General features: G+C 41.5%; 1 protein-coding gene across 2 annotated transcripts in view; it reads left to right on the top strand.

The window, feature by feature from the left end:
* The window catches only part of SCMH1 (Scm polycomb group protein homolog 1), a 1,495,203-nt gene that overhangs the window by 52,289 nt on the left and 1,416,953 nt on the right, over window positions 1–25,961 (top strand). Inside the window, exons 2-3 of one of the 2 annotated variants that reach the window (XM_044062427.1) lie at window positions 551–635; window positions 7,104–7,169. In XM_044062427.1, the coding sequence (XP_043918362.1) occupies window positions 611–635; window positions 7,104–7,169 (91 nt within the window). In that variant the 5' untranslated portion in view covers window positions 551–610. The remainder of the gene's footprint in view (window positions 1–550; window positions 636–7,103; window positions 7,170–25,961) is intronic. The other variant, XM_044062428.1, reaches the window with a different exon arrangement.

The following is a 25,961-nucleotide window of genomic DNA, read 5'->3' on the forward strand; positions in this document are numbered from 1 at the left end:
ATGTCCATGTTCACTTTGCAAACAGAGCAATAACCTCAATTTGCCATGCTGGCTGAGTGTTTTTTTGTTGACCTTAATTGGTATAAAAACTGATTTTCTGGAGCTTAATTGTCAGTCGATTTCAGTCAATCACTTAGCACCATTCAGTCATTTTTCATCAGTTTGTTATGCTGGCTATTAAATTAATACCTTTTGACTAACCCTGTGGTATCTCATTTGCTTTATATTTATTGCTAAAATGAATATCTTAGTTTCTCTGTAGGGCACTTCTCACTACAGTTTTTTTTTACTTGCATGTTCTCTGAGCTTTGAAACACAAGTATACCACCTGAAATTAACCAGTGCTGCTGTAGCGAATGTAGAAATATTTGTTTACGTTTGTTACTAATAATCTGCTGTAGATTTTGTGCATTTTCTTAAATTAGTAAGACTGTTTTGTCATATAGTTCAAACTTAATGGAACCAGGCTATAGTCCAATACTAGACCTTACTAGATGTTGTACTGTTTTCAGTACACAGTAGAATATAATTATGTTCTTTCTTTTACCAGAATTTTCTTGGTTGCTGAGAAAAGCTGAAAACAAAATTTTCACAGTAGGATTCTTATAAAATGCGAAGGCCTGGGCCTCAGAAAGGTAAGCCTGAAACAATTTTCCACAGAAGCATTTTGTCTCTATGGCTTATTTCATTTTTTTTGTGTATGTGCATGAAATTTCCTTGAGTGTTCATCTAATTTCATAGAGCAATTGACATTGGTTGTTGGCTACAGTTAAAAATGCCATGCCAGTTAATATTAACCCAAACACTGGTAGGTTAGATGTGGGGAGTTTTTAATTTAGATCGTATTTATTTTGATGTTCTTCGTGTTTCACTGTTGCAGTCATTACATTTGGGTAATCTGCTGGCGGGTTGCCCTCAGTCGGCCTGATTAACAAAGTCTTGGGTCCTGTGTCAGTTGCTGTCCCTTCTTCCATGACGCCAGGTCATCAGGGGTATAAAACATGCAGCCGACGTCATTACCTCAGTTTTTCTTGCCGTGCAGTGCCCGAAGCAGAAGCAGTTCGCAAGTGCCAGTCGACCAACTCCTGAAATTTTTGTTTTCGAGTTTCAGAACCGAAGTCTTCAACTAAAGCTAAGTACCCCATTGGGGAAACTTTTTCTTGCTCCTTACCGATGTCAGTTGTTGTTGTGTCTTTCGTGTTTTCCCAGTTAGGGGTCGTCACAGCGGAACTCCGGTCCGCTAATGATTGGCAGTAGATTTTTACATGCCAAGTTGCCAGCCCTGACGCACAACTTTCAACGAAGGTACGCCCATTCACGCACGTCTCCACACAGAAGACGCTCTAGCTGAGAATCGAACAGGACAATGTCTTATTGTGAGGCGACAACGCTACCGCAGCACCACCACCGCAGCTCCTTACCGATGTCAGTAAAAGTTAATAATTGCATTACTTGTGGAAAGCAAATACCTCAGATTTTCATCTGTACTGTATTCCTTGCCTAGGCCCTGACCACGACGTACCTTGCTGTCGGTTTTGTGCTTTATTTAATCAGTGCATTATCCGTCGTCAGTATATTTTTGCCTCTAATTATTTTGGTTCTCGGTTTAATTATCCTGAAATGACGTCGGTTAGCCATCCGACTACCGGAATTTAGAAAAAACGCAAAGATAAAGACAGAGACAGGCCGTTGAGGTCCAAAACTGCTGATGATGCTTCTCCTAAGCCAGCCGCCAGTTCGCCGGTACTCAGTGAGGTGCTTTCGCAGCCCCTGATACCCGCTACTTCTAACTCGCAGGCCTCTACTGAGACCCATTCGGAGTCCGGTATGCCGCAAGATACTTCAACTATGGAACCCGCAGATGTCTCTACCTTGGATGGGTCTGGAGCCGCTGTGCAGGCACCGAACTTTGAGGGTGTATTCAGGCCTACAGACTTGCATATCAAACCAACTCCACCTTCAACACTAAGGCCTAAATCTCGATCTATGTCGGGAAAAAAAAAAAAAAAGACGCTGCCCAAGCCACATGTTCAGGCTCCTATGGCTAATAAACAAATGATCAAAATGGCTGAAGATCTAATTACTCTAATCAGCGGTAGTCAAGTAGTCAACCCCCCCCCCCTTTCTAAGAGGCCTAGGCCTGATCTTGACTATGAATCTTCTGATCAGGATTCTGTTTCTTCTGACTCTTCTAATGACCTGGATTTGTCCATACCTACTTATGAGGATTCTAATGCAGAAGATTCCATTCCCTCTGCCCCCCCAGAGGATTTCTCTTTTGGTGAAACTTTACATACCTTACAAGAGCATTTCCACTGGGAAAGTCAGGAATTCTCTGATTCAAAAAAGAGGCTTAGGTATTTTCTTCTTTTACCTCAGCATAGGCCTTTGGCTTACTAGATATTGTTGATTATGTGTTTTCGGAATCCAGTATGGCCCCTGATTCCCTGCCTCCAGCTCCTTGTAAACCATACAGATGCTACAGGGTTCCTGATTCCCACAAGTTCCTTTTCAAAAATCCTGTTGCAGAGCCTGAAACCACTTCTCAAGGGCCTAAGGGCGTTAAGGCTTCTACTGCTAAAAATCCTACCCCTTCTGATAGAGACTCCAGGGCACTGGATAGATGGGGTAAAAAGGTTTATACTTCTGCAGCCTTGGCTATCAGGGCTTTAAATTGCCAATTTCATATGGTAAAATAGCAACAGCATATTATTGGACTGCTTAAACAGAAAATGATGTTGATTTCTGACTGTGTGGAAAATAAAGATATACAGGGTTTATTTCATTCTGCTGAACAAGTTGGAAAACATACTTTGCAATGTGGTTTTGATTCTTTAGAGGCCTCTTGCAGGGCTGCTGTTACTGGGTCTGTGCTTCGAAGGCATGCTTGGCTTAAGGAGCAATCTCTGCCTGATCCTGTTAAAGCAAAACTGTTGGATGCTCCTTTAAATCAGGACCGCCTGTTTGGCAATAAGGCTGAATAAGTTTTAAAAAATATGGATGATAAAGCTAAATCTGTGCAAACTGTAAAAGATTTCTCAAGTGCTACCTCCAAGATTTAGTAGGCACTGGCCTACCAAGAATTGGTCCTTTCCAGCTCCTTCCAGATCCTCCAAGCCAAATCCAGACACACCAAAAGCACCAGGTTTCAGTCCCAGGGGACTCTCAGAACTAAGCAATGGGGGGCCTCCACTTCCAAATCTGGAAATAACAAGACACTTCCCTGTGGTAAACAGTCTCAATGACTTTCCTTTAAAATTACCACGCACTTACCTTTTAGCCCCCCCCCTTTGGGGGGAAAGATTGCTTTTCATGCAAAAAACTGGGAACTCATAACCCAGGACAAATGGGTTTTAAATATAGTGTCCCAGGGATACAGATATCATTTCCACACATTGCCAACACCAAACGGGTGGCCAGAGCCTCAGAAACTAGCACTTTCCCTCTTAAACATGGGGGCTATTCAACCGGTACCAGAAGAGGAAAAGGGACAATGTTTCTATTCCAGGCTATTCCTGGTACTCAGAAAAGACAACTCATTGTGTCCAATTCTGGACCTGTGTACTCTAAACACCTTTCTGGACATTCCAAAATTCAAGATGCTGACTCTTCACCAGTTACTTCCTATGCTAGGCAAAGATGCCTGGTTGACAACTCTAGATTTAAAAGAAGCTTACCTGCATGTCACAATCAGGGAATCTTGCAGAAGATACCTACACTTCAAAGCAGGCTGTTTACAGCATCAGTTCTCTGCACTGCCCTTTGGCTTATCTACTGCCCCCAGGGTATTCACAAAGTGCCTGGCTCCACTAATTGCATTTTGCAGGCAAAGAAATATTCAAATATATCCGTACCTGGACGATTGTCTAATTCAGGCAGAAAACCAGGCCATACTTCTAAATCATCTGGTGTTTGTAAAAAGAGTTCTAACTTGTCTAGGGTACACCATAAACAAAAAAAAAATCACAACTGGTACCCTCTCAACAGATTATATTCCTGGGTGCAAGCTTGAATACAACTGCCCAGGTGGCTTTCCTCACGCCAGAAAAGCTAATTCATTTGGTAACTTACTTTAAACAAGTGGCTACAAAAACTCTGCTGTCTGCACGACAAATACTGCAAGCCTTGGGGTTTATGGCCTCTTGCATTCTTCTAATTCCATATGCAAGACTGCATATGAGGAAACTTCAGTGGTACTTAAAAAGTCTATGGAGTTAACATTGTCACAGCCTGGAAACAATGATTCCTATCATACCCTGCTTACGCCTGGAGTTCCTATGGTGTGCAGAGGCCTGCCACCAAAACAAGGGATTGCCATTCACGCTACCCCCTTACACCCAAACCCTAACTACAGACACATCAGACTATGCATGGGGGGCTCACCTGGCAGGGAAGTGCATTCTGGGCAAATGGAACCCAAATCAAATGCACCTACATATCAATCAAAAAGAAAAGTTAGCTGTACAGAATGCTCTGACAGCCTTCAAGAACTGCATTCTTCCAGGACAACTAATGGTAAAGACGGACAACACTACGGTTATGTGGTACATAAACAAGCAAGGGGGTACACATTCCTACCCCCTCTGCAGACTATCCATGGCATTGTAGAACACGGCCTTGAGCTACCAAGTGCACCTACAAGCTCAATTCCTGCCAGGAAAATTAAATACACTGGCAGACGGACTAAGCAGAAATTTCATGGACCCACACGAGTGGAGACTGGAACCACGGAGTTTCAACATGTTGACAAGCAAATGAGGGAGCCTAGACATAGATCTATTTGCCTCCCCCTCGGAACTACCAGTTGGACAGATTTTGCACAAGGACTCCCCACAAAAAAGGCTGGAAAGTGGATGATCTGTCCTTCAGCTGGGAAAACCTATCAGTCTACGCCTTTCCCCCTCTGCCTCTACTCTGCAAAGTTCTGTTAAAAGTCAAACAGGACAAACCAAGAATGATTTTGATTGCTCCAGACTGGCCACACCAGCACTGGTACCCGCTCCTGCGCAGTGTGTCACAAATGTCTCCATGGCACCTGCCTCAGACACCTTCCTTGCTGTGTCAGAAGGAGAACCAGATTCTGCACCCTAGGCTCCCAACATTGAACCTCGCAGCTTGGCTAATCACTTAAATTCACCCTTAGCATCCCTCAGCAAACCTGTGATGGATGTCATCTTGGAGGCGAGAAGACCTAGTACTAGAAAATCTTATGCTGACAAATGGAAAAAATTCTGTGCTTGGAATCAGTCTCAAGGAATGAGCACAGCAGCGCCCAATTTACCTCAGATTTTACAGTACTTAACTGAGATGCTTCACAAGGGCCTGTCTTTTTCCTCCATTAAAATGTACGCCTCAGCCATTTCAGCTCATTATAACACAGATCCTCCCCTCTTCTCTCATCCACTGCTCAAGCAGTTCCTCAGAGGGGCAAAAAACCTGAGACCACCCAGGAGAGCTCCAACCCCTGCCTGAGACCTTAACTTTGTATTGGAGAAACTCACTCTACCACCTTTCGAGCCAGCTGCTAATGCAGACTTAAAACTTCTCTCTTGGAAAACAGCCTACCTTCTAGCAGTCACTTCAGTTGGAAGGATATCTGAGTTACAGGCCCTTATGGCAGTGGAGCCTTTCATCATCTTTCATGTGGACAGGGTGTCACTCAGGACCAATCCATCCTTCATGCCCAAGGTGGTGTCCAGTGTGGCTCTTAGTCAGTCCATTCATTTGCCAATTTTCTTTCCCAAACCACAGAACAAAGGGGAATGGATTCTGCATTCATTGGATGTGCACAGACAACTTAGATTCTACTTGGACAGGACTAAAACTCGAAGAAAATCTAAACAGCTGGTAGCATTTGCTGCAGGAGAAGAGGGAAAGGCTATTTCAAAACAAAGCATTTCTAAATGGATAAGTCATTGCATTCATTTCTGCTATAAGCACCATGGAAAACCTATCCCCTAGGGGATCAAATCTCATTCCACCAGGGCTGCATCTACTTCTGCCTTTCTCAGAGGTGTTCCTACCAGGGATATTCTAGATGCTGCTACCTGGAGTTCAGTTCATACTTTCACCAAGCATTATCATTTACCAATTTTCTCTAAATCCAGAGCTGGCTTTGCCACTGCTGTCTTGCAGGGCCTTATAGCTGGTCCTAATGCTGTATAAATCCATCCTCCCAACCATAGCTTTAGGAATATACCCAAATGTAATGACTGCAACAGTGAAACACAAAGAACATAGTACAGTTGTGTACACTTACCATAAATGTAGATGTTTGAGTGTATTCACTGTTGCAGTCCTGGTTACCCTCCCTCCAGCCCCCTGTTTTTCTCTGACTATACCGCTACTTTCTGCTACTATGCTTAAAAGCTTTTTTGGTGTATTTGCTTTTGGTTGATGGTATATTGTTGTTTTAAATTTTATTTTGCTCCCCATTCGGGGGGCACCTGACATCTGGGGCAAGAAAAACTGAGGTAATGGTGTCTGCTGCATGTTTTATACCCCTGACGACTTGACGTCATGGAAGAAGGGACAGCAACCGACGCAGGACCCAAGACTTTGTTAATCAGGCCGATTGAGGGCAACCTGCCAGCAGATTACCAAAATGTGATGACTGCAACAGTGAATACACTCGAACATCTACATTTATGGTAAGTGTACACAACTGTACCTTAACATTGTTGTCCTTCTGGGCCAGGCTTTTCCCAAATAGAAGGCATGCAGTCCGTAACCTGATGCAGTGGAAGGGGCTTTGGGGGTGGTCAAAGTAGTGGCATGAGGGATATTGGGTAACAAGACCTATGTTCTTTAAGCTTAATCTGTGGTTATACATTAAGAGCTCAAACATGATTCTTTAGAGATAAAGTTCAGAATGGAAAAAAAAATAGTATTCAGAATAAAAACTCTAAATGAAAAGAAGAGTGTAAAGAAGTTAGTTAAAACTACACGGACAAATCCACTGGTTTGTAAAACAGATTTTTGGAAAGGAGTGCTTTCCTGTTGCAGATTGTGCTAGCCATTTTCAACTTGTTCCAGATATTGCACACACTTCCAAAATATTAATCATACCTAGATTTATTGAGACTGTAAATTATCTTTACTAGGTGGTACCAGTGAACCTAATGGACCTAGGTGGGATGTGGAAATACAGAAAATATGCAACACTGTGTGTAAGTAGAAGACAGTACATTTTCAGTTTCACTGAATTTTAGCTACCTTATTCTTCTGCAACTAACAGTTTTCATAATGCCAGTAGGTGTTGGGTAGTGAATTTGGCAGCATTGTGGTACACTGTTTTATTCGGTAAGTTGACAAGCTAGTGTGTTATTGACAAGAATGGACTCCTGCAAGATTTTGGTGATAATAGAGCTGCACTGATTAGTTATAGCATTGGGTTATCTGGTGATGAGGCTTGGCCGTGTAATGATAACAAGGAAACTGGGTAAATCTTATATTTGACTCAGTATGCTAATCAAAAACCTATTGCTGTGGTGAAGTCAAAGACCAATCATAGAGAGAGACAGCTTTGTTGGGACTCGAAAACTGATTTCATTCTCTTCCCCAGTCACAATTCAGTATCTTCCTTGGAAGATCCTCCACTTGTTTCCTGAGCAAATCATTATACCACATATTGAGTATGTAACAGAGCCTAGATACAGACTCTGACAGTATTTTTTTCTCTTGCACTCAATGTTGGAATCTTGATCCTGATGCATTTTGGTGAAAAGTCCCAACATTGTAAACTCCTGTGGTGTAGATGGATAAAGCCCCAAGTGCAGCTTAGGCAGTCCAAGTTTGGTTAGTGACCTGGGAACCTGATGGAGCAGGTGTTGGAGGATGGATGTCTATTAAGAGTTCAAACTCCATCAAAATCAAAGAAAATACATATCCCCAGTACCACCTACCTTATTCTGCCAGAAATTATTTTCTCCCATGCATATTATAATCAACCACAGTTTGAAACTTCCAAGATGGCTGTAGACTGAGGAACAGCTTGATTTCCGCTCTCCCAATGTGAAAATGGAAACTGAAAAAAATGGCCATTAAAATAAGTAAAATTCAGTTGCTAGCTAGTAATTACAATGCCTGGATGCAAGCAAAGAAGAAATTTGGGAAACCTGAAAACAGAACCAGAAAAGGCAAAGAGAAAACTCTGAGAAGAATCATACAGCTGTTGATCAAGAAGCAGTTCAGGATTCGGCTTTGGAACAGGAGATGGCTTCCAGTAATTAAGAGGAGAAAATTTAATCAGAGGTATGTAAAATAAACAAATCATTAAAGGAATATAGGAACTCAAATAACAAAAGGCTGAAAAAAAGAAACTTTAATTAGCTGCCCAGGTGAACTGATGCAACTGAAAAATCGCAGGCTGAATTGAAAAAAACTGCTAGCTGAGTATGAGCCTTCTCAAGAAAAGTTGCTTCAAAAATAGTAGTTAGATGAAAGCTTGTGCAGAGAAAACCTTAGTTTTTTTGCTGTACCAGAGAAATTGGAAGGACCGGACTGCATTTCTTTTTTGAAATGTCAAGAGACAGGCTTAGGCTTCAAGCTACTGTATCCGTATCCAGCTTTCTTCAGAATGTTTTCCTGGAGGATCAAATATGCCTTTTGATGCAGAATAAGCTAAAGAGGCAATAGTTTCGTCAACAAACAATGAGCTGGCAAGCAGAAGAGGAGTCTGTTTTTCATGCTTCTGACAGCAAAGCCCATAGAGAGACTTTGCCAGTGAAGCATTTTCAAGTGTTCCAAAGGTAAATGGCTAGGAGAAGTAGGAAGTACTTTGGACTTTAATTAGCGACTGGTGTTGGGAGATGGAGATGATCAGGAAGAAGGAAAGGAATACCAAAATTAATGAATAAATAGGAGAAAACTATAAAGCATCAATCCCACTGGATATAGAAATAAATGTGTGAAGTATAGTTTTGCAAGAAAAAGTGAATGTGAAAGACTGGAATATTGCTAAGTTTAACTTGTGGGTTAACTGCAAAGTATCTACCTAGTTATATGTCATTAATGTTTAGAAGAATGCTGAAGGGAAGTAACAAATTACTGTAAGTAAAAGTAGTTTTTTTTAAATATTTATATAAACTGATATAAACGGCATGTTGTATTGTAAAGCAGTTTTGCATAGAGTGTAATCATGGGAACTTTAAGTATGAGGTTAGAGGGGCTTATTAATGACGGCTCTATATGTTAAAGATGTTAAAACAAGCATGTACCCATTTTTTTAGTTATAACATATACAGACGTGCTTCTGACCAACCTTTATCTTATTACAGTATAAAGTTAATATAATGTTGTGATAGTGGGGTGCTGGGAGTGGGGGATAAAAGTGCACTGATATATGTAGAATTAAAGCAGTAATTTCCCGTTTTTACAAATTGGGATGTCCAGATTAATGTTTTTGATTTTAGCTGTAAACAAGTTTTTTAACCAAATAAGCTTAAACTAAGACAAAAAGATGAAGAGCATGGGAAATGCTAGATATCTTGAATCTGTAAAGATATTTGCTTGTTTGTCTCAATTAACATATGCTCTCAGTAAGAGACAAGTCTGCAGGTGCAGGCCGTTGGCCAGGGGAAGTCTATACATTGTGTTTTGAGTGAAATTTATAAAGATGCTTTCATGCATCTGCAAAGCTGTTTTTCTTTCATAGCTGCCTGCTTTTACTTGGATATTAACTGTCTGTATGTGCAAGCAATTAATCTTGAGAATTTTCAGCACTCTTTGCTGAAAGAAATATAACATTTAAAGATACAGTGGTAAGCAGTTCAATGAAAAATAAAGCTTGAAACTATGGGAAGTGAATGAGAAATAGTAACCTCCCCAGCAGTCTTAATACTTTAATGCATTTAGTAGAATAATGCACAGTTTAGATTATTTATTTAACGGTAGCTGGTTTTGAATTTTCTTTGGGTTAAAAGTTAATGTTAACTGAAAGCATGCAAGCTGTTTTTCATATCTGGGAGGGGAATCAAGATAGCAAAAGGACAGCCTGCAGTCAATGTAAGTGGGAATACAGGCTGTAACATATGCTTTAGCATAGGTAACCTTAATTTTAGATTATGTAGTGCCTGTAGGTGCAATCTTTACTTTGGCGCAACTGCTACTATCTGTATTGGTAAACCTAGTTTGTTGAATATATATGTAGTTTTGTGCTCCTGCTCTTTGTAGGAGGGATGAGCGCTTTCTGAAATTTTATTTAGGTTTTTGAATGTTTTCATTGAAGCAAAAAGTCCTGAAAATATGATATGGATTCAAATGGAACTGAGAAAGAAGCAACTCATCAGAAGAGCCACTTGACAACTACTACTGCGTGCATGCAAGCCAAAAGCTGGAAATGCACATTCAAAAGAACTGTCAGTTTTATAGGTAGGAATAATAGCTCACTCTCATAGTGGCCACTCTGTCCATGTTATTATGGAATGTAAATAGTTTTACAAGTATAGACAAAAAACAGACCGTATTGAATTATGTTAAGGATTGTAAGGGTGGGCATAGCAATGTTACAATGACACTTAGAAATGAGCATGTGAATTTGAGGAAGAAAGGACTGCCAGATGGCCATTCAGCATTAATCAGGAAAACAGAACAAGGTGAGTAATAATAATACTGATTGCTAGAGGAGCTCCAATAGTGATAAAGTCAATAATGGTAGATTTGTGGTAGTAGCAGGCTGTTGTCTAGGGAGGGGGATTTTACTGGCATGAGTTTATATTCCACCAAAAACTGCTGTTATGAGGCTTTAAAAAAATTGGGAGAAGTAATTGGTTCTCAGCAGGGAATATTATTTATGGGTGGGACTGGAACTTGATTTGTAGTAGTGAGGACGTACTAGGAGGAACTAGAAGGGAAATATAACAAAAAGAGGGTAGATGTCTGAAGAAATATATGTACACCCACATGAATATTTGGTATGGAATATGTGAATTCAGTAGTAGGAAATCTGACAGAATTTACATGTTCTTCTCCAAGGTACAATAAATAGGCAAGGCTGGATAGAATTTGTTTCACAAGAGCATGTGTACTGAATCTTTGCCATGCATCCAGCAATTATTTCAAATCCTGCACCAACAGACAATTTGAATAAAGATGCAGAATAATGAAGTAAAAATGAGACACTGGTGTTTTCCTGCTTTTTTTGTAAGGAATGGGGTGTAGAAATTGAGTTATTAGAGTAGATTGATATTTCTAGTGATTGAGCCAAAATGAAAACGTTACAAATAAGGTAGAAGTAGAAATAGATATGGGAATAAAGTAATAGGAATTCTTTAGTGGGCCTGACAAAAGTTCAAGTATTGCAGAATAAGAGGAGTCTTAGACAACAAGAAGAGGAATAGTGGTAATGAGTTTAGAAAGGTTGCTGTTAAGCAACTGTTTTTGATAACTCCAGAGCAGAAAACCTTTTGTAGAAAGGGTTGTTGCCAAACCTAGGGAGCCTGTGGTATATAAAATAGTGTTCCTGTAGAAGTATTAGAGAGATTTTGATTTTTTATGAAAATGTGTATAAAGCAAAGAAGTAATGGCACAAATGGAAATATTAATGGAAGACTTAATTATGCCAATGTTAGAGGTAGATGAGGCTCAACAAATTGTTAAAATAAGAAGAAAAGAGATAAAATGATAATGTATAATCAATCACCAGGAAAGTCTCCATGATCAGACTATATTCCTGTGGAAATTTGGGAAGTTAGGATGGAAGAAAGTAATAAAGATCTTGTTTAACAGTATTTTAACAGGGAAGGTGCACCAGCATCTTGGGGGGGGGGGGCAGTGGTGTCTGTATTACCCAAAGAGGGTAAAGCCCCTTCAGACTCGGACTCGTATTATTCCATTTTAATTTTAAATAATGATTATAAATTGTTTATCTGAATTCTAGGTAAGAGAATGGCAAATGTTTTGCCAAAATTGATAGGTATGGATCAGTGTGGATGTTCTTCATGTTTCACTGTTGCAGTCATCACACTTGGGTTATCTGCCTGCAGGTAGCCCTCAGTCGGCCCGAATACCAGAGTCTTGGGATTTCTGCATTGGATGCTGTCACCTCTTCCATGATGTAAGGTCGTCAGGGGTATAAAACATGCAGCCGATGCCATTTTATCAGTCTTTCTTGCCGTGGAGGAGCCCGAAGCAGAAGCAGTATGCACGGTCGGCCGCTACCAGAAATTTTCGTTTTTTGAATTTCAAACCTGAAGTCTTCTAAAGCTAAGTACCCTATTGGGGATTCTTTTTTCTTGCACTAACCGATGTCAGAAAAAGTTAACAATTGTCTTGCCTGTGGAAAGCAAATACCTCACAGAGATTTTTCATTCTTACTGCGTCACCTGTTTAGGCCCAGACCACGACATCCCTCGCTGTCAGTTTTGTGCCTTGTTTAATGCCCGAACCATTCGTTGTCAGGTTATCTTTGTCGCTAAATTCTTTCGCTGTCATTCTCTGTATTCTGAAATGGCTTCGATACGCCATCCGACTACCAATCTTTCGAAAAAACATAAGGATAAAGACAGAGACAGACCACATAGGTCCAAAACTGCCAACAATGCTTCCGATAAGCTAGTCGTCAGTCTGCAGGTACTCAGTGAGGTGCCTTGGCAGCCCCTGATGCCCGCTTCTACAGATTCGCAGGCCTTTGCTGAGACCCATTCGGAGTCCGGCATGCCATGAGATGCTTCTTTGAAGATGGAACCTGCAGATGTCACTACCTTGGATGGGTCCGGAGCCGCTGTGCAGGCACCGGCTTCTGAGGGTGTATTCCGACCGACCGATGTTCATATTAAATCAACAACTTCGTTTTTAGCTAAAACTACCGAGTTTCTCAGGCCCACAGTTCGCACTACGCCTAGAAAACCAATGACCAAAGCGCATGCTCAAGCTCCCATGCCACAAAACCAAATGCTTAGAATGGCTGAAGACCTTATTACTCTAATTAGGGGAAGCCAGCCTTCCCCTGCTAAAAGACAAAGAATTGAATTTCCTTCTGATTCTACAGACCAGGAGTCCAGTGACTCTGACTCTTCTGATTACCAGGACATACCCTTATCTACCTATGAGGATTCAGATGCAAAGGAATCCATTCCCTCTGCCTCCTCTCCAGAGGATTTTTCTTTTGGTGAAACTTTGCATACCTTAAGAGAGCATTTCCACTGGGAATGCCAGGACTATCCTCAGTCCAAAAAGAGACTCGGAGAATTTTTAGATTTGCCTCAGCACAGACCTCTAGCTATACTCCCTGTCCTGGATATTGTAGATGATATCTTCATGGAATCCGGTTTTACTCCTGACACTTTACCACCAGCCCCTAGAAAACCTGACCGGTACTACAGAGTACCTGACTCTCACAAATTTCTCTTTAAGAATCCTACTGCAGATCCAGAGACCATTTCCCAGGGACCTAAAGGCATTAAGGCTACTACAGCCAAAAACCCTACCCCTTCAGACAGGGATTCAAGAGCTTTAGACAGATGGGGTAAGAAGGTATATACCTCTGCAACTCTTGCCACCAGGGTTTTGAATTGCCAGTTTCACGTGTTGAAGTACCAGCAACATATTATGGAACTAATTAAACAAAAAATGGTGTTACTTCCAGATTGTGCAGAAAATAAAGATTTACAAGAGTTAATGCATTCTGCAAACCAAGTTAGTAAACCTACTTTGCAGTGTGGGTTTGATGCCTTTGAAGCATCTTGCAGGGCGGCTGTCACTGGGTCTATACTGAGAAGTCATGCTTGGCTGAAGGAACAAATCTTGCTTACTAGATGCTCCATTAAATCAGGATTGTTTGTTTGGCACAAAAGCATAAGAAGTTCTTAAAAAGATGGAGGAAAAAGCTAGATCTATGCAAACTGTCAAAGATTTCTTACAGGTGCAGCCATCTAGCTTCAGTAGGCATTGGCCTTCTAAAAACTGCTCCTTTCCAGTCCCTCCCAGGCCTTCTCAGTCCAAACCCAGAGGAAACAGATCACCAAGACTACAGTCTCAGGGTATGCAGAGATCTAAACAATGGAGTGCTCCTGCCTCAGAAACAGGGAGTGGTAAGCCACCCCCTTATAGAAAAAGTTCACAATGACTTTTCAATTATCCTTCCCAGCCATGCCCGAGTACTTGCACCCCTAGGAGGAAAACTCGCCCTTCATGCAAAAACCTGGATGTTCATTACTCAGGACCAATGGGTTCTAAACATTGTATCCCAGGGATACAGATTCTACTTCCATTCACTGCCAACCCCAAGCGGGTTGCCAGACCTTCCTCCAAACCAGTGGGCAGAGGCTCAAAAGCAAGTACTTTCCCTTCTCAATATCAGGGCTATTCAACCTGTCCCAGTAGAACAAGGGACAAGGTTTCTACTCCAGACTGTTCCTTGTGCCCAGAAAAGAGAGTTCTTGGTGCCCTATCCTGGATCTATCAATTCTCAACACCTTTCTGTGGGTCCCAAAATTCAAAATGTTTACACTGCAACAGCTTCTTCCTATGCTTGCCAAGGATGCCTGGTTAGTCACCCCAAACTTAAAAGAAGCTTATCTGCACATCCCCATAAGGGAGTCTTGCAGGAAATATCTACATTTCAGGGCAGGCTCTATGCACTATCAGTTCTTTGCACTTCCCTTTAGCTTATCTACTGCGCCCAGAGTATTCACAAAGTGCTTGGCTCCAGCCATTGCATACTGCAGGCAGAGAAATATTCAAATTTACCCATACTTGGACGATTGCCTGATTCAGGCAGACAGTCAGGAATTGCTACTTCAGCACCTGGCATTTGTAAAAAGATTCCTAACTTTACTGGGGTACACCATCAATGAAAAGAAATTACAACTGATGCCCAGTCAAAAAATTGTATTCCTGGGAGCAAACTTGAACACAACTTCCCAGATGACATTCTTCACTCCAGAAAAGCAGGTCTATTTGAAAAACTACTTCAACAGAAAAGCAGGTCTATTTGAAAAACTACTTCAGACTAATGGCCAGCAAAGCCCAGCTATCTGCAAGGAAAAAACTGCAAGCCCTAGGGTTCATGGCCTCATGCATTCTGCTAATTCCATATGCAAGACTGCATATGAGGAAATGTCAGTGGTACTTAACAAGTCTCTGGTGTCAACTTTCTCAGGACCTGGAAACAGTGATTCCTATCATACCTTGTCTAGGGGCAGAGTTCCTTTGGTGGGCAAAGGCATGCAACCACAGCAAGGGACTTCTTTTCACTCAACCCCTCACCGCCCAAACCCTGACAACAGACGCATCAAACTATGCATGGGGGGCTCACATGGCAGGCAAATGCATTCAAGGCAAATGGAGCCCAGGACAAATTCCCCTGCATATCAATCAAAAAGAGATGCTAGCTGTACAGAATGCTCTGCTTGCTTTCAAATACCTTATATTTCCAGGAGAGCTCCTGATAAAGACAGACAACACCACAGTTATGTGGTACATAAACAAGCAGGGGGAATTCATTCTTACCCTCTCTGCAGGCTAGCCATGGCTCTGTAATGCACCTACAAGCTCAATTCCTGCCAGACAAACAAAATTCACTGGTAGACCACTTAAGCAGTACTGGACCCACACGCATGGAAACTGGAACCAAACTCATTCAAATTTCTAATCCAGAGGTGGGGGACACTGGAGGTGGACCTCTCTGCCTCCCCCCAAAACCACCAATTGAGTAAATTTTGCACCAGGAACCCTCACAGCACAGCCTGGAAGGTGGATGCCCTAGCCTTTACATGGGAAAACCTCTCAATTTTTGCCTTTCCTCTTCTGCCCCTCTTCTCAAAAGTACTACTCAAGATCAAACTGGACAGGCCAAGGGCAATCCTTATTGCCTCAGACTGGCCACGTCAGCACTGGTACCGACACCTACGCAGTCCGATAGCAATGCCACCCTGGCACCTACATCAGACACCTTTCCTGTTGTGTCAGCAAGAGGGACAGATTTTACATTCCCAACTGCATACTCTAAACCTTGCAGCCTGGCTTATCCCCTGAATACATCCCCAGCAACCCTCAGCAAACAGGTGCTGGACATCATCCTTAAGGCCAGAAGGCCTAGTACTAGGAAATCCTTTGCTGAAAAGTGGAAAAGATTTTGTTCTTGCAGTCAGTCTCAAGGAATGGACACAGCCGTGCATACCTTACCTCAAGTCCTTGATTACCTAGCAGAGCTGCTCCACAGAGGCCCATCCTTCTCATCCATTAAGATTCATGCCTCTGCCATCTCAGCTCATTATAATACTGAGCCACCTCTCTTTTCTCACCCTCTCATCAAACAGTTCCTATGAGGAGCTAACAATTTAAGGCCCCCTAGGAGAGCTCTCACCTCGGCCTGGGACCTTAACTTTGTACTGGAAAATCTCACATTTCCCCTTTTGAACCTGCTGCTTCAGCAGAGTTAAAAAATTTTTCTTGGAAAACAGCCTTACTTCTAGCGATTACTTCAACAAGAAGAGTGTGAGTTACAGGCAGTAATGGCTGTGGAATCCTTCATTATTTTCCATGCTGACAAGGTTTCCCTCAGGACTAACCTATCCTTTATGCCCAAGGTGGTATCCAGTGTGGCTTTAAACCAATCCATCCATTTGCCAACCTTTTTCCCTAATCCTCAGAATAAAGGTGAAAGGATCCTGCACTCCTTGGACGTGCACAGACAGCTCTGGTTCTACCTTGACAGGACTAAACCTTTCAGAAAATTTGACCAACTGCTAGTCAGCTTTGCTACAGGGGCAGAGGGCAAGGCCATTTCAAAGCAAACCATTTCCAAGTGGATAGCACACTGCATCCATTTCTGCTACAAGCACCATGGAAAACCTACCCCACAGAGGATCAGAACTCATTCCACTAGGGCTACTTCGACCTCTACAGCATTTCTCAAGGGAGTCCCTACCAGGGAAATCCTGGAGGCTGCAACCTGGAGTTCTGTACACACCTTCATCAAGCATTACCACTTAGCTATTTTTTTCTAAATCCAGAGCTGGATTTGCTACAGCAGTCTTACAAGCCCTGCTAGCCAGCCCTAACACTTCTTGACTGCCTCCACCCTTCCTCAGCTTTGGGAATTAACCCAAGTGCGATGACCTCAACAGTGAAATATGAACATAATACAGTTGTGTACTTATCATAAATGTAGATGTTTGAGTGTATTCACTGTTGCAGTCCTAGTTTCCCTCCCTCCAGCCCCCTGGCTTTCTCTATCCTTTCTACCTATCCTCTTTATGACCATCTTTTATGGCAGGGGTATTTACTTTTTCCTGGAGGTGTTCCACACCATGTAATAGCTTCCTATTTTGGAGGCTCCTGACATTTGGGGCAAGAAAAACTGATGTAATGGTGTCGGCTGCATGTTTTATACCCCTGACATCATGGAAGAGGTGACAGCATCCGACGCAGAAATCCCAAGACTGGTATTCGGGCCGACTGAGGTTTACCTGCAGGCAGATAACCCAAGTTTGATGACTGCAACAGTGAATACACTTGAACATCTACATTTATTGTAAGTGTACACAACTGTACTTTTTGTGGAAAGGAGGCAAACATTTCACACTTTACTAGAACAATGATCCAAAGGGAAGCAGAATGGAAGAAGATACTGCTGCTGTTGGTGGGACTTGATGGAGAGAAGGTATTTGATGGTGTCGTGGAAGCGCTTGCATTCCCTGATAGAATAGTTGTGTTAATTGTGAAATGTTGGAGCAAAAAATAAGGTGGAAAGTTTCCTCTCAGGCAAGCTGTTGGAGAAGAGGAACCAGGCAGAGGTGCCTTTTTTCTCCTTTATTTGCTTTATAGTTAGAGGCGCTGGCAAAAAAAAGGGGACTCTCAGATTCAAGGGTATATCGGTTGTAATAATCAAGAATGTAAGTTAACTTTTTTTACAGATGATATTATATTGTACTTGATAAATCCAGAAAAGGACATTTTGGTGTTGCAGAACACTTTGAGACAATTTCACGTCTGGATATAAAATTAATGAAGATAAAATATGGGCTATAGAGGTTAACTATGAACCCCACACATCAATGCCCATGTTCATGGGGACATGATAAGATGAAGCATTTAAGTGTATGGACTAAAAAGGATTATGTTATGGCAGCTAAGGATATGTGGGACAAGACTAAATGGAAGGTAGTACAAAAAACTGAGAATCAGGAAGTTCTTAATTATGGAGTTCGGATAATAAGACACAAGCAATGAAAAAGTTCTCAGTTCCCTGAATTTTTTCTCCTTGTCAGGCATATTTTTTCAAACACAGAAGTTGTGTATGGTAATTAAAGAGTTGAAGAAATTTATTTGGAATGAAAGAGGAAAAGAGTTAAGTGGGATAAGTTGATCCTCACCATAGAACAAAGTGGGTCTAGGATTACCTGATTTGAATAGACACTTTAACGCTTCTCATTTGATCCTGATATACATAATGCAAGCAGAATGTTATAAATCAGAGGGGAAAGGGATGATAAAACAAGGGGTGAGTTTGAGAAATATGTAGAGTAGGGTGTTGATGCAGGTCATTGAGGAGAATCACAACAACCATACCGAATATTACAGTCATAAAGTTGCAGAAAGTATTCTAAGAACTAAGCCAACATGGGAGTGGAATAAGGAAATTGTGCCATAGGGATGACTGCAAGTTATGGGTATGGACAGTAGACAAGAAGGGAGTGAAATTTACTGGAGAAAATTACTAAAGGGACCAAGGTATTTGGAGCAAGTAGAGTGGGATGAAGCCAAACAGATATTTGGACTGAGGTTAGAGGCTGCCTTCAGTACCAGCGATTGATATCTGTGTATAGGCAAAGAGAGAGAGACAGGGAAGTACTGAGGGAAAGACCAGCTCTGGTAGTTTTTAGTCAAGTCTAGAACATAATCTGCTGTTAAAAAAGGGATAGTTAGAGGACCATATAGAATATTGCATGATAACTATAAAAATCAGTCAGAGGAGGTTAGAAAAGATTGGAAGACAGATTGGAAAGGCAATTTACAATAGAACAATGAAAGGTCATCTGTATGGCTCTCATGTATGTGACAAAAGTCCAGAAAGTTTAGGATTTCTGATTAAAAGTGTTTGCTTTGATATTTTTATACCCATAACAAACTTCAGAGAATTTTTCCTCAGTAGATAACTAATGCTGGAGGTGTGATGGAGAAGAGAGAGGTTACTGAGAACATTACTTACTTACTTTATTTTTGGGGGGAGGGGTGTAACAAGTTGGCAGATTTTAGAAATGACATAGTACACTGTCAGTATTGATGGGTTAGTAAATGACAGTTGCTGAGAAATTGATTCTTTTGAGTTGGGACACGAGATCTGAATTACTTAAACAAAGTAAAACCTTACTGAGTTTAATGGTGTAAGCTGCCAAAAAAGCAATTCCTGGAAAATCAAAATCTAAACCAATTGTAACTAGTGTTGAATATCATAAAACAAATAAAAGAACTAGAGGTGGAGTCTTTAGAAAAGGGAAGGAGCAAATTGCATAGATAAAATAGAATGTTTTGAAACAATGCATGCTGAATAATTTTCTAGAGATGTGGGGTTTAAGTAAAGACAGGATTTGACCATTTTATGTAATGCTGGAACGCACAATTGTTATAAAAAAAAAAAAAAAAGCAAATATGTTTTGTATAATTCATGAAAAGGAAAAATGTTCAAATGTTTTTTCTTTCTATTAATGTGTGTGCCGATGTTTTAAAGATCAATTGCAACAGTAATGCTTACCATTTTAACATCTTGCAGAGTTGCTGCCCTCACAAAGTGAAGATTCTGCAGCAAGAAACAGAAGATGCATACAAAATGTCTTTTGTTTTAACAGTTTACATTTTCCTCAACATCAGGGCTATCTGAGGGAGGTTGCAGAATGGCTGCGGCATTCAAATCATCACTGTTGGTGTAGTGATGACGTGAGGTTGGGATGCCATTGTATTTTTTTACTGACCCCTGATAAGAATAATTAAAAAAATATAGGTCAGGAACAATCACTTGGATATCATTAGTATTTAATAAAAACACAAAGCTGCACAGCTGTATTCAGTAAAAATTATTTTACAAGTGCTTATTCTGCCACATTGCATTTTTGACACAGCCCCTAACCTTGAGAAGCATACAAACTCAATGGGGAAAAAGACTTCTCTATTCCCTACTGTACTAGTTTCCCTATTGTAGTTTTTATGATAAAATTGGTATAGTAGGGAGATTGACATGTCTGTATGAATCTGAAAATAGTATTTTCAATTAAGTTTCCACCCCTGACTGGACATTAAAAAGGAAGTCCATCACAGCTGCACATGCAGAAGCATGAGATGGTAGACTGTGACAGGGCAGTACCTCGCAAGTTCCATTTTCACGTAAAATCATTATGTGAAAATAGAATTAAAAAAACACTAGCCGCCAACAAACTTCTCAAAACTGAATGCAAGTTTTGCATTGTTTCATCAGTGTACATATGATATTTAAGTGATCATTTAATAAAGATGTTTAAAAGCATAAAAAAATAGTAGTCTTGTGGTGTATGAATTTACATGTTTAACTATACACTAAGTTATTAAAAGTTAAGTGCTGCCTATCATGAGGATAGTTATTAGTATCATATAAACTGTTATGGTTGTATCAGCAATCATTGCTGAAATAACAAGTGCAACATGCATGGAGATTACCACAGTTCCATTTCTGTGTACTTTGCAATCAATAAAGTAATGCTGTAGTAAAAAATAAAAAAAAATGAGGACTAAGGCATATGGGATATCAGATAAGAATCTGAAGCAGGAAATGCTTGGGTTATGTGACCTCTCAGCTCAGGTTGCCAAGCACGCCAAACAAAAAATGCGGCTATGATGCACTGGTTCTGTAATTCAGAGGGAGGCCTGGATGAAGACTCAGCCACTATCAGACCTTGTGAAAGTGAAGCCCCTAAATATATCACTAGACAAGGGCCTCCTCTTTGGACCCCCTTCTGAAGGTATATTCCAAATACTGGAGGAGGTTGGCCAAACTGTTTAATCTGCAAAGCAGCTTCTTCAGTCCCAGGCACCACATTTCAGCAGAAAATGCTGTTATATTCCAAGCAAGACACTTAGATTGCCAAGGGGAAAAGGGTTCAAATTCAGAAAAGAATATCAAGCTAAATCAAAAGAGAAACTTTGGAGGGGGGCAAATCTCCTCTCCTCCCCAATGTAAAGCCCAGTTCAACCCAAACTTCTTTCCATTACTCCCCTCCTCCAGAAAGAGTAGAAGATCATTTAACTTTTTTGTTCAGCCAGTGTGTCTTGAACTTTCTTCAGTAAAGCTACATATTGCAGTTTCTAAAATTTAAGAAGTGCAGAGGAATTTCCCCAATTCTAAAAGACCAGCTAGCTCAGTCTTCTGCCTCCTATGTTGCAGTATCTGCCGGAGTATAGGGCCGTAGGAGTGCTAAGGAAGAGACAACACAAACATCTATTCCAGACTGTTCCTTTTGCAAAGAAAAGAAGGCTAGTGGAGACTCATCCTGGATATATCTCTTCTAAATAAGTTCCTTATTCCAGACTTCAAATGTTAATCCAGTGCCTTCTCCCTCTGGCCTCTAGCCTTCACTGTCACTACAGAACTAAAGGATGCTTCTCTCCACAACTGCATTAATAAACACCACAGAAAGTATTTTTTTTTTCCATTTTGCAGCAGGGAGTATTATCAGTTCTCTGTCAGTTTGGTTTCTCTTCTGCATGATTGTCTCATTTAGACAGATTCTCTGGAGTGGATAATCAAGGCTCTGAACATTAACCTGAATTGCTTCAGAAACCTGGGCCTCTCCTTCAGACTGATAAATCCAGTTTCACACTTTTGAGCGTAGACTTATAAAGAACTTTCCTACCATGAGGAATATATCTTTGCTCCTATAGCTACAGAATATTGTAGTTTAGAAGATTATATCAGTCAGGGAGTTCCTCAAGAGTGAAAGCCTTCACAGATGTCCTTCTAAATCACTGTTGCAGTATTCTTAACATTAGGGATCTCTCACCCAGGGCAGCCCGATGTTCGGCCAATATACCAAAGCCTAATGATCTTGTGTGTGCCATAGTCAAACATGTGCCCCCTGCAGAGAACATAGAGCGTAAAAGTGATGTACGGACGCAGACCCTGAACAACTTTGCCACCAGTCTGAACACTTGTTGCTTGTTGGTCTGAACACCTTGTTGCTGTGCTGAATACGTAGCCATCAGATAAGTGCCCCATTGGGGTTGTTTGTTTATTTTTTCTTTTCTTTGGTCTTGTATTTTATTTGCTTACCTAGAGTACATGTCATCCAGGAAGGGAAAATGTCAGTGTGGGAGGCAGTTTCCCCATCTAGGGATAGTCATAAACGGTGTCTCTTATTTTGGTGCTTCCCAGGACCATACCTCTAAGCACTTGTACCTAAGACACTGAGAAGCTGTTTGTCTTCCCTGGCCATTTATCTTGAAAACCAGTGGCGTAAACAGCCCATGGCAAAATCCTATAAGCCCAAGGTACTCCTACTAGGTACAAAGAAGGCCAACAAGTCTTGGCTGGATTTTGCTGTCCAGCCACCACTGGACACCCCTCTAAAGGCAGGTAATAGCTCTGTAGGCCATTAAGCATCTGCATCAGATTCCTCTGCTTTGACCCTGTTGGAGGCCAGCATGGATCCATCTTTTTGCATGTCCCCTGAGGCTTTGCAGGCGTCTGACCTGGATGTCAAGGGGAAACCACAGTTAATTATCTTGGAGGGTCCTTGAGGGATTTCACAAATATTGGTCAGGGAGGAGGCTCCAGGTTCTCTTATCAAATGTCGCCAAGGGTCAGAACCCCTGGTATTTGTTAGGGCCGATGTCCCTTCCAAGAAAAGACAAAAAAACTAAGCATGTTTTGGTCCATCCTAAGGATCCTCAAAGGGAATGGCAAGTGTTTGCTCAAGAGTTTTTTTTTTCTGTTTTGATGGCCCTAAAGCCTCCTCAAGGAGTTTTGGTGCCTGCTCCTCCTTGGACTTCTACCTCTTCTAAACGGCTTAGGGAACTGGGTTCCTCAGATGAGGATTTAGTGTCTGATGAGGGGTCTTCATCCTTTTCTTCACAGATGCCTTCACCTTTGGCTTATGGTTCTGAGGAGGAGACTGTTAGCCTTGAATATCCTTTTGAAGAATTGTCCTTTGTGGACACAATTGCTATGATGATGAAATACTTTAAGTGGGATTCTTCTCTAGTGTTTGATATTCAGAGAAGATATGAGTTGCTTCAGGTGGATAGTCCCAAACCATCTGCAGCTCCTCCTATGTTGGCTGCCTTGTTAGACACTTTCATTGCTGCTTCCGAGTCTCCTGATTCTCAGCCTCCTGCTCCTAAGAAACATGATAGGTTCTATACAGTTCCTGAGGATTGTCGGTTTTTATTTAATTGTCCTTCTGCTGATTCTACTGTGGTGTCAGTCTCTTCTGACAAACCTCCTAAGCTCTTGCCCTGTTCGGACTTTTGCTTTCTGATAAGCATAATAGGGCAATGGAGAGGATTGGTAAGAAAGTTTACTCTGCTTCTACTTTGGTCTTTAGGGCTGTTAATTTCCAGACCCATATTACCAGGTGTGCTCTAGCCTAGATTGCTCAGGCTTGTCAGGTTATTTCTGACCTCCCTGATTCTGAAGGCAAATTTTCCACAAGTAACCTCACCAGTTGGATCTCCTCACACAGGACAAGGGGTATCTTATCCATCTTCACTTGTCCGCTCTTCAAATGACAATGTGGGTAATAGGGTTTTGATCCCTTTCAGGCACCTCTTTCCTGAGGACATGCCCAGGAGGCAAGGAAACCATCAACCAAAAAATCCTTTATGTCCAAATGGAAAATATTTTCTGTCTGGTGCCATGCTTGTTACCTGGACCCTTTTTCTGTGGGGTTCCCTTTGGTGCGGTCTTATTTTTGCATATTGTTGCAGTCTGGCCTGGCCTATTCTTTTGTGAAGGCCCATTTGTCAGCCATTTCTGCTTGTCTGCCCTAGAATTCTCCTTTGGCTTCTCATTTTGAGGTCAAACAATTTTTAAAGGCATCCTGCATATTAGGCCTCCAGGGAAGCCTATCTCTCCTCCTCCTTGGGTCCTTAGTTTTGTTTTGGAAAAATTGACTGTATCCTTTTGAGCCTGCAGATTCTGCTTCTTTGCAACATTGTACCTGGAAGACTGTTTTTCTGCTGGCTGTTATTTCTGCTTGGAGCACTTCTGAGCTCTAGGCTTTTATGGCTGTGATGGTCCCTATTCTGCGCCAGTAATCAAGGAGACTCTGTCCTCCCCACTGACGCAGATGGACAGCCACTAGGAGCAAAAATGGATTTGCACAGTATTTTCAGATGCAGCTGTCTGCACCAAGCACAATTTCCCTTAAGAGCACACAGGGTGCACACACCATACCTGAGGCTGGACTCTGTCTCTCTCTCTCTATCTAGGCCCCAAACAAGACTCCACATTGACCACTTTGGAGCTCTATGTCCCTGTTCCAAGTAGCATACATGTGCGCGTGCGCACACACCCTGGAATAGGCTGGCACAGATTTACCAGCTGTGGTCCCTCTACCCAGACCATAAGGTAGTTACGCTGCCACCAGTCAGCTACTCTAAGGCTTTAACAATGGTAACCAATTATACTGAGTAAAATTAATACTAATATAAATGGTAGAGTTTGACCAATGCAGCAAGGCTTTCAGGAGTGGGCACAGTGTCACTAGAATAAGTGTAAGTACTCTCAAGATGTTAAAAGTATTCTCTAAAAGTCCACATGAAAGGTATAGAAATATTTAATAATAAACAGTAAAATAGAAAACATGTGAATACTGAATATCTAGTTACAATAAATACCAGAGTTTCAGACACAGGAGATATAAAAAAATAACAGACTTGGATAGATTCACACAGGTACAAAAATAGTACTTAAATAATCTCACTATATTTTCCTGACTAATCTAAAGAATTACTATTCCTTGGTTACTTACTAAAGGAAGGCAGGATGAAGTATGTTGAGTTGCTTACTACAGCAAGGCAAGATGAGGTGTGAGGTATCTGTGAGAGATCTTTCCTGTCAGGTTCCAGAAGACTAAGTGTTACTGCGAGAGTTCCAAATTATCTCACACTAATATCTAAAGAATCATTTTGGTGCTGCTTATAGAATGACATCACATCTGGTCACCTGACTGTAATAGAATACTCACCCAGAGCTTTGCTAACATCTGTTGCAGCATCTGCAAGCTATAAACCAACCTATTTAATTTTCAACCTATTTTTCAAAATTAGCTGGACTGAGATTAACCTCTTTCCTTCCAGAATTCTGTGTCAAACATAAACATTTAATAAGCAATAATAATGTCTGACATACATTCATATCTCTTTTCTGTCCAGCAGGACCCACTGTTGATGTATTTTTAACACAAGCAACTGTACAAATCGGTGTGATAGTCAAATTAAATAAAATTCTTTACAAAACTGCAGCTAGCTATGCTGGCATATGTTACACATGCACTGCTCTACTCTCCGAAAAGAGTCACAAAGGCTGACCTCTCTCTAGCGGTGGGAGTCGAGGGGTCCTGCCACTAGCCCTTGGTCAGATCAGTAGTGATCAGATACTTAGCCCCACCCAGCTTCCCTAAGGCTTCATCTGTCCTAGGCTTGGGGTAAGCATCTGACTCTTTGTGATTGTTACACAGAACCTGGTACTGACATCTTTCTTTGGTACCAGCACCACTGGGGAGGCCCATGGACTGCTGGACTCCTGGATTAACCCCAGTTCAAACATTTCCTGTATCTCCTCCCTCAGTATCTGTCTGCCTCACTCAAGCACCCTGTAAGGGGCCTGCTTGATAGTCCTTTGGGGTCACGTATCCATATGATGCTGTAGCAGGTGGGTGCACCCAGGTTTCCCAGTGAGCATGCCCCCAAACTCCTGCAACACTGCTTGAATTTCTCAAACCTGAATAGGAGAGGGGATAGCCGCTGGGACATTGCCAACCCTTTCACTG

Source organism: Protopterus annectens, chromosome 2.part1 (assembly GCF_019279795.1).
Source record: "Protopterus annectens isolate FY-2018-M chromosome 2.part1, PAN1.0, whole genome shotgun sequence".
Lineage (NCBI taxonomy): Eukaryota > Metazoa > Chordata > Ceratodontiformes > Protopteridae > Protopterus > Protopterus annectens.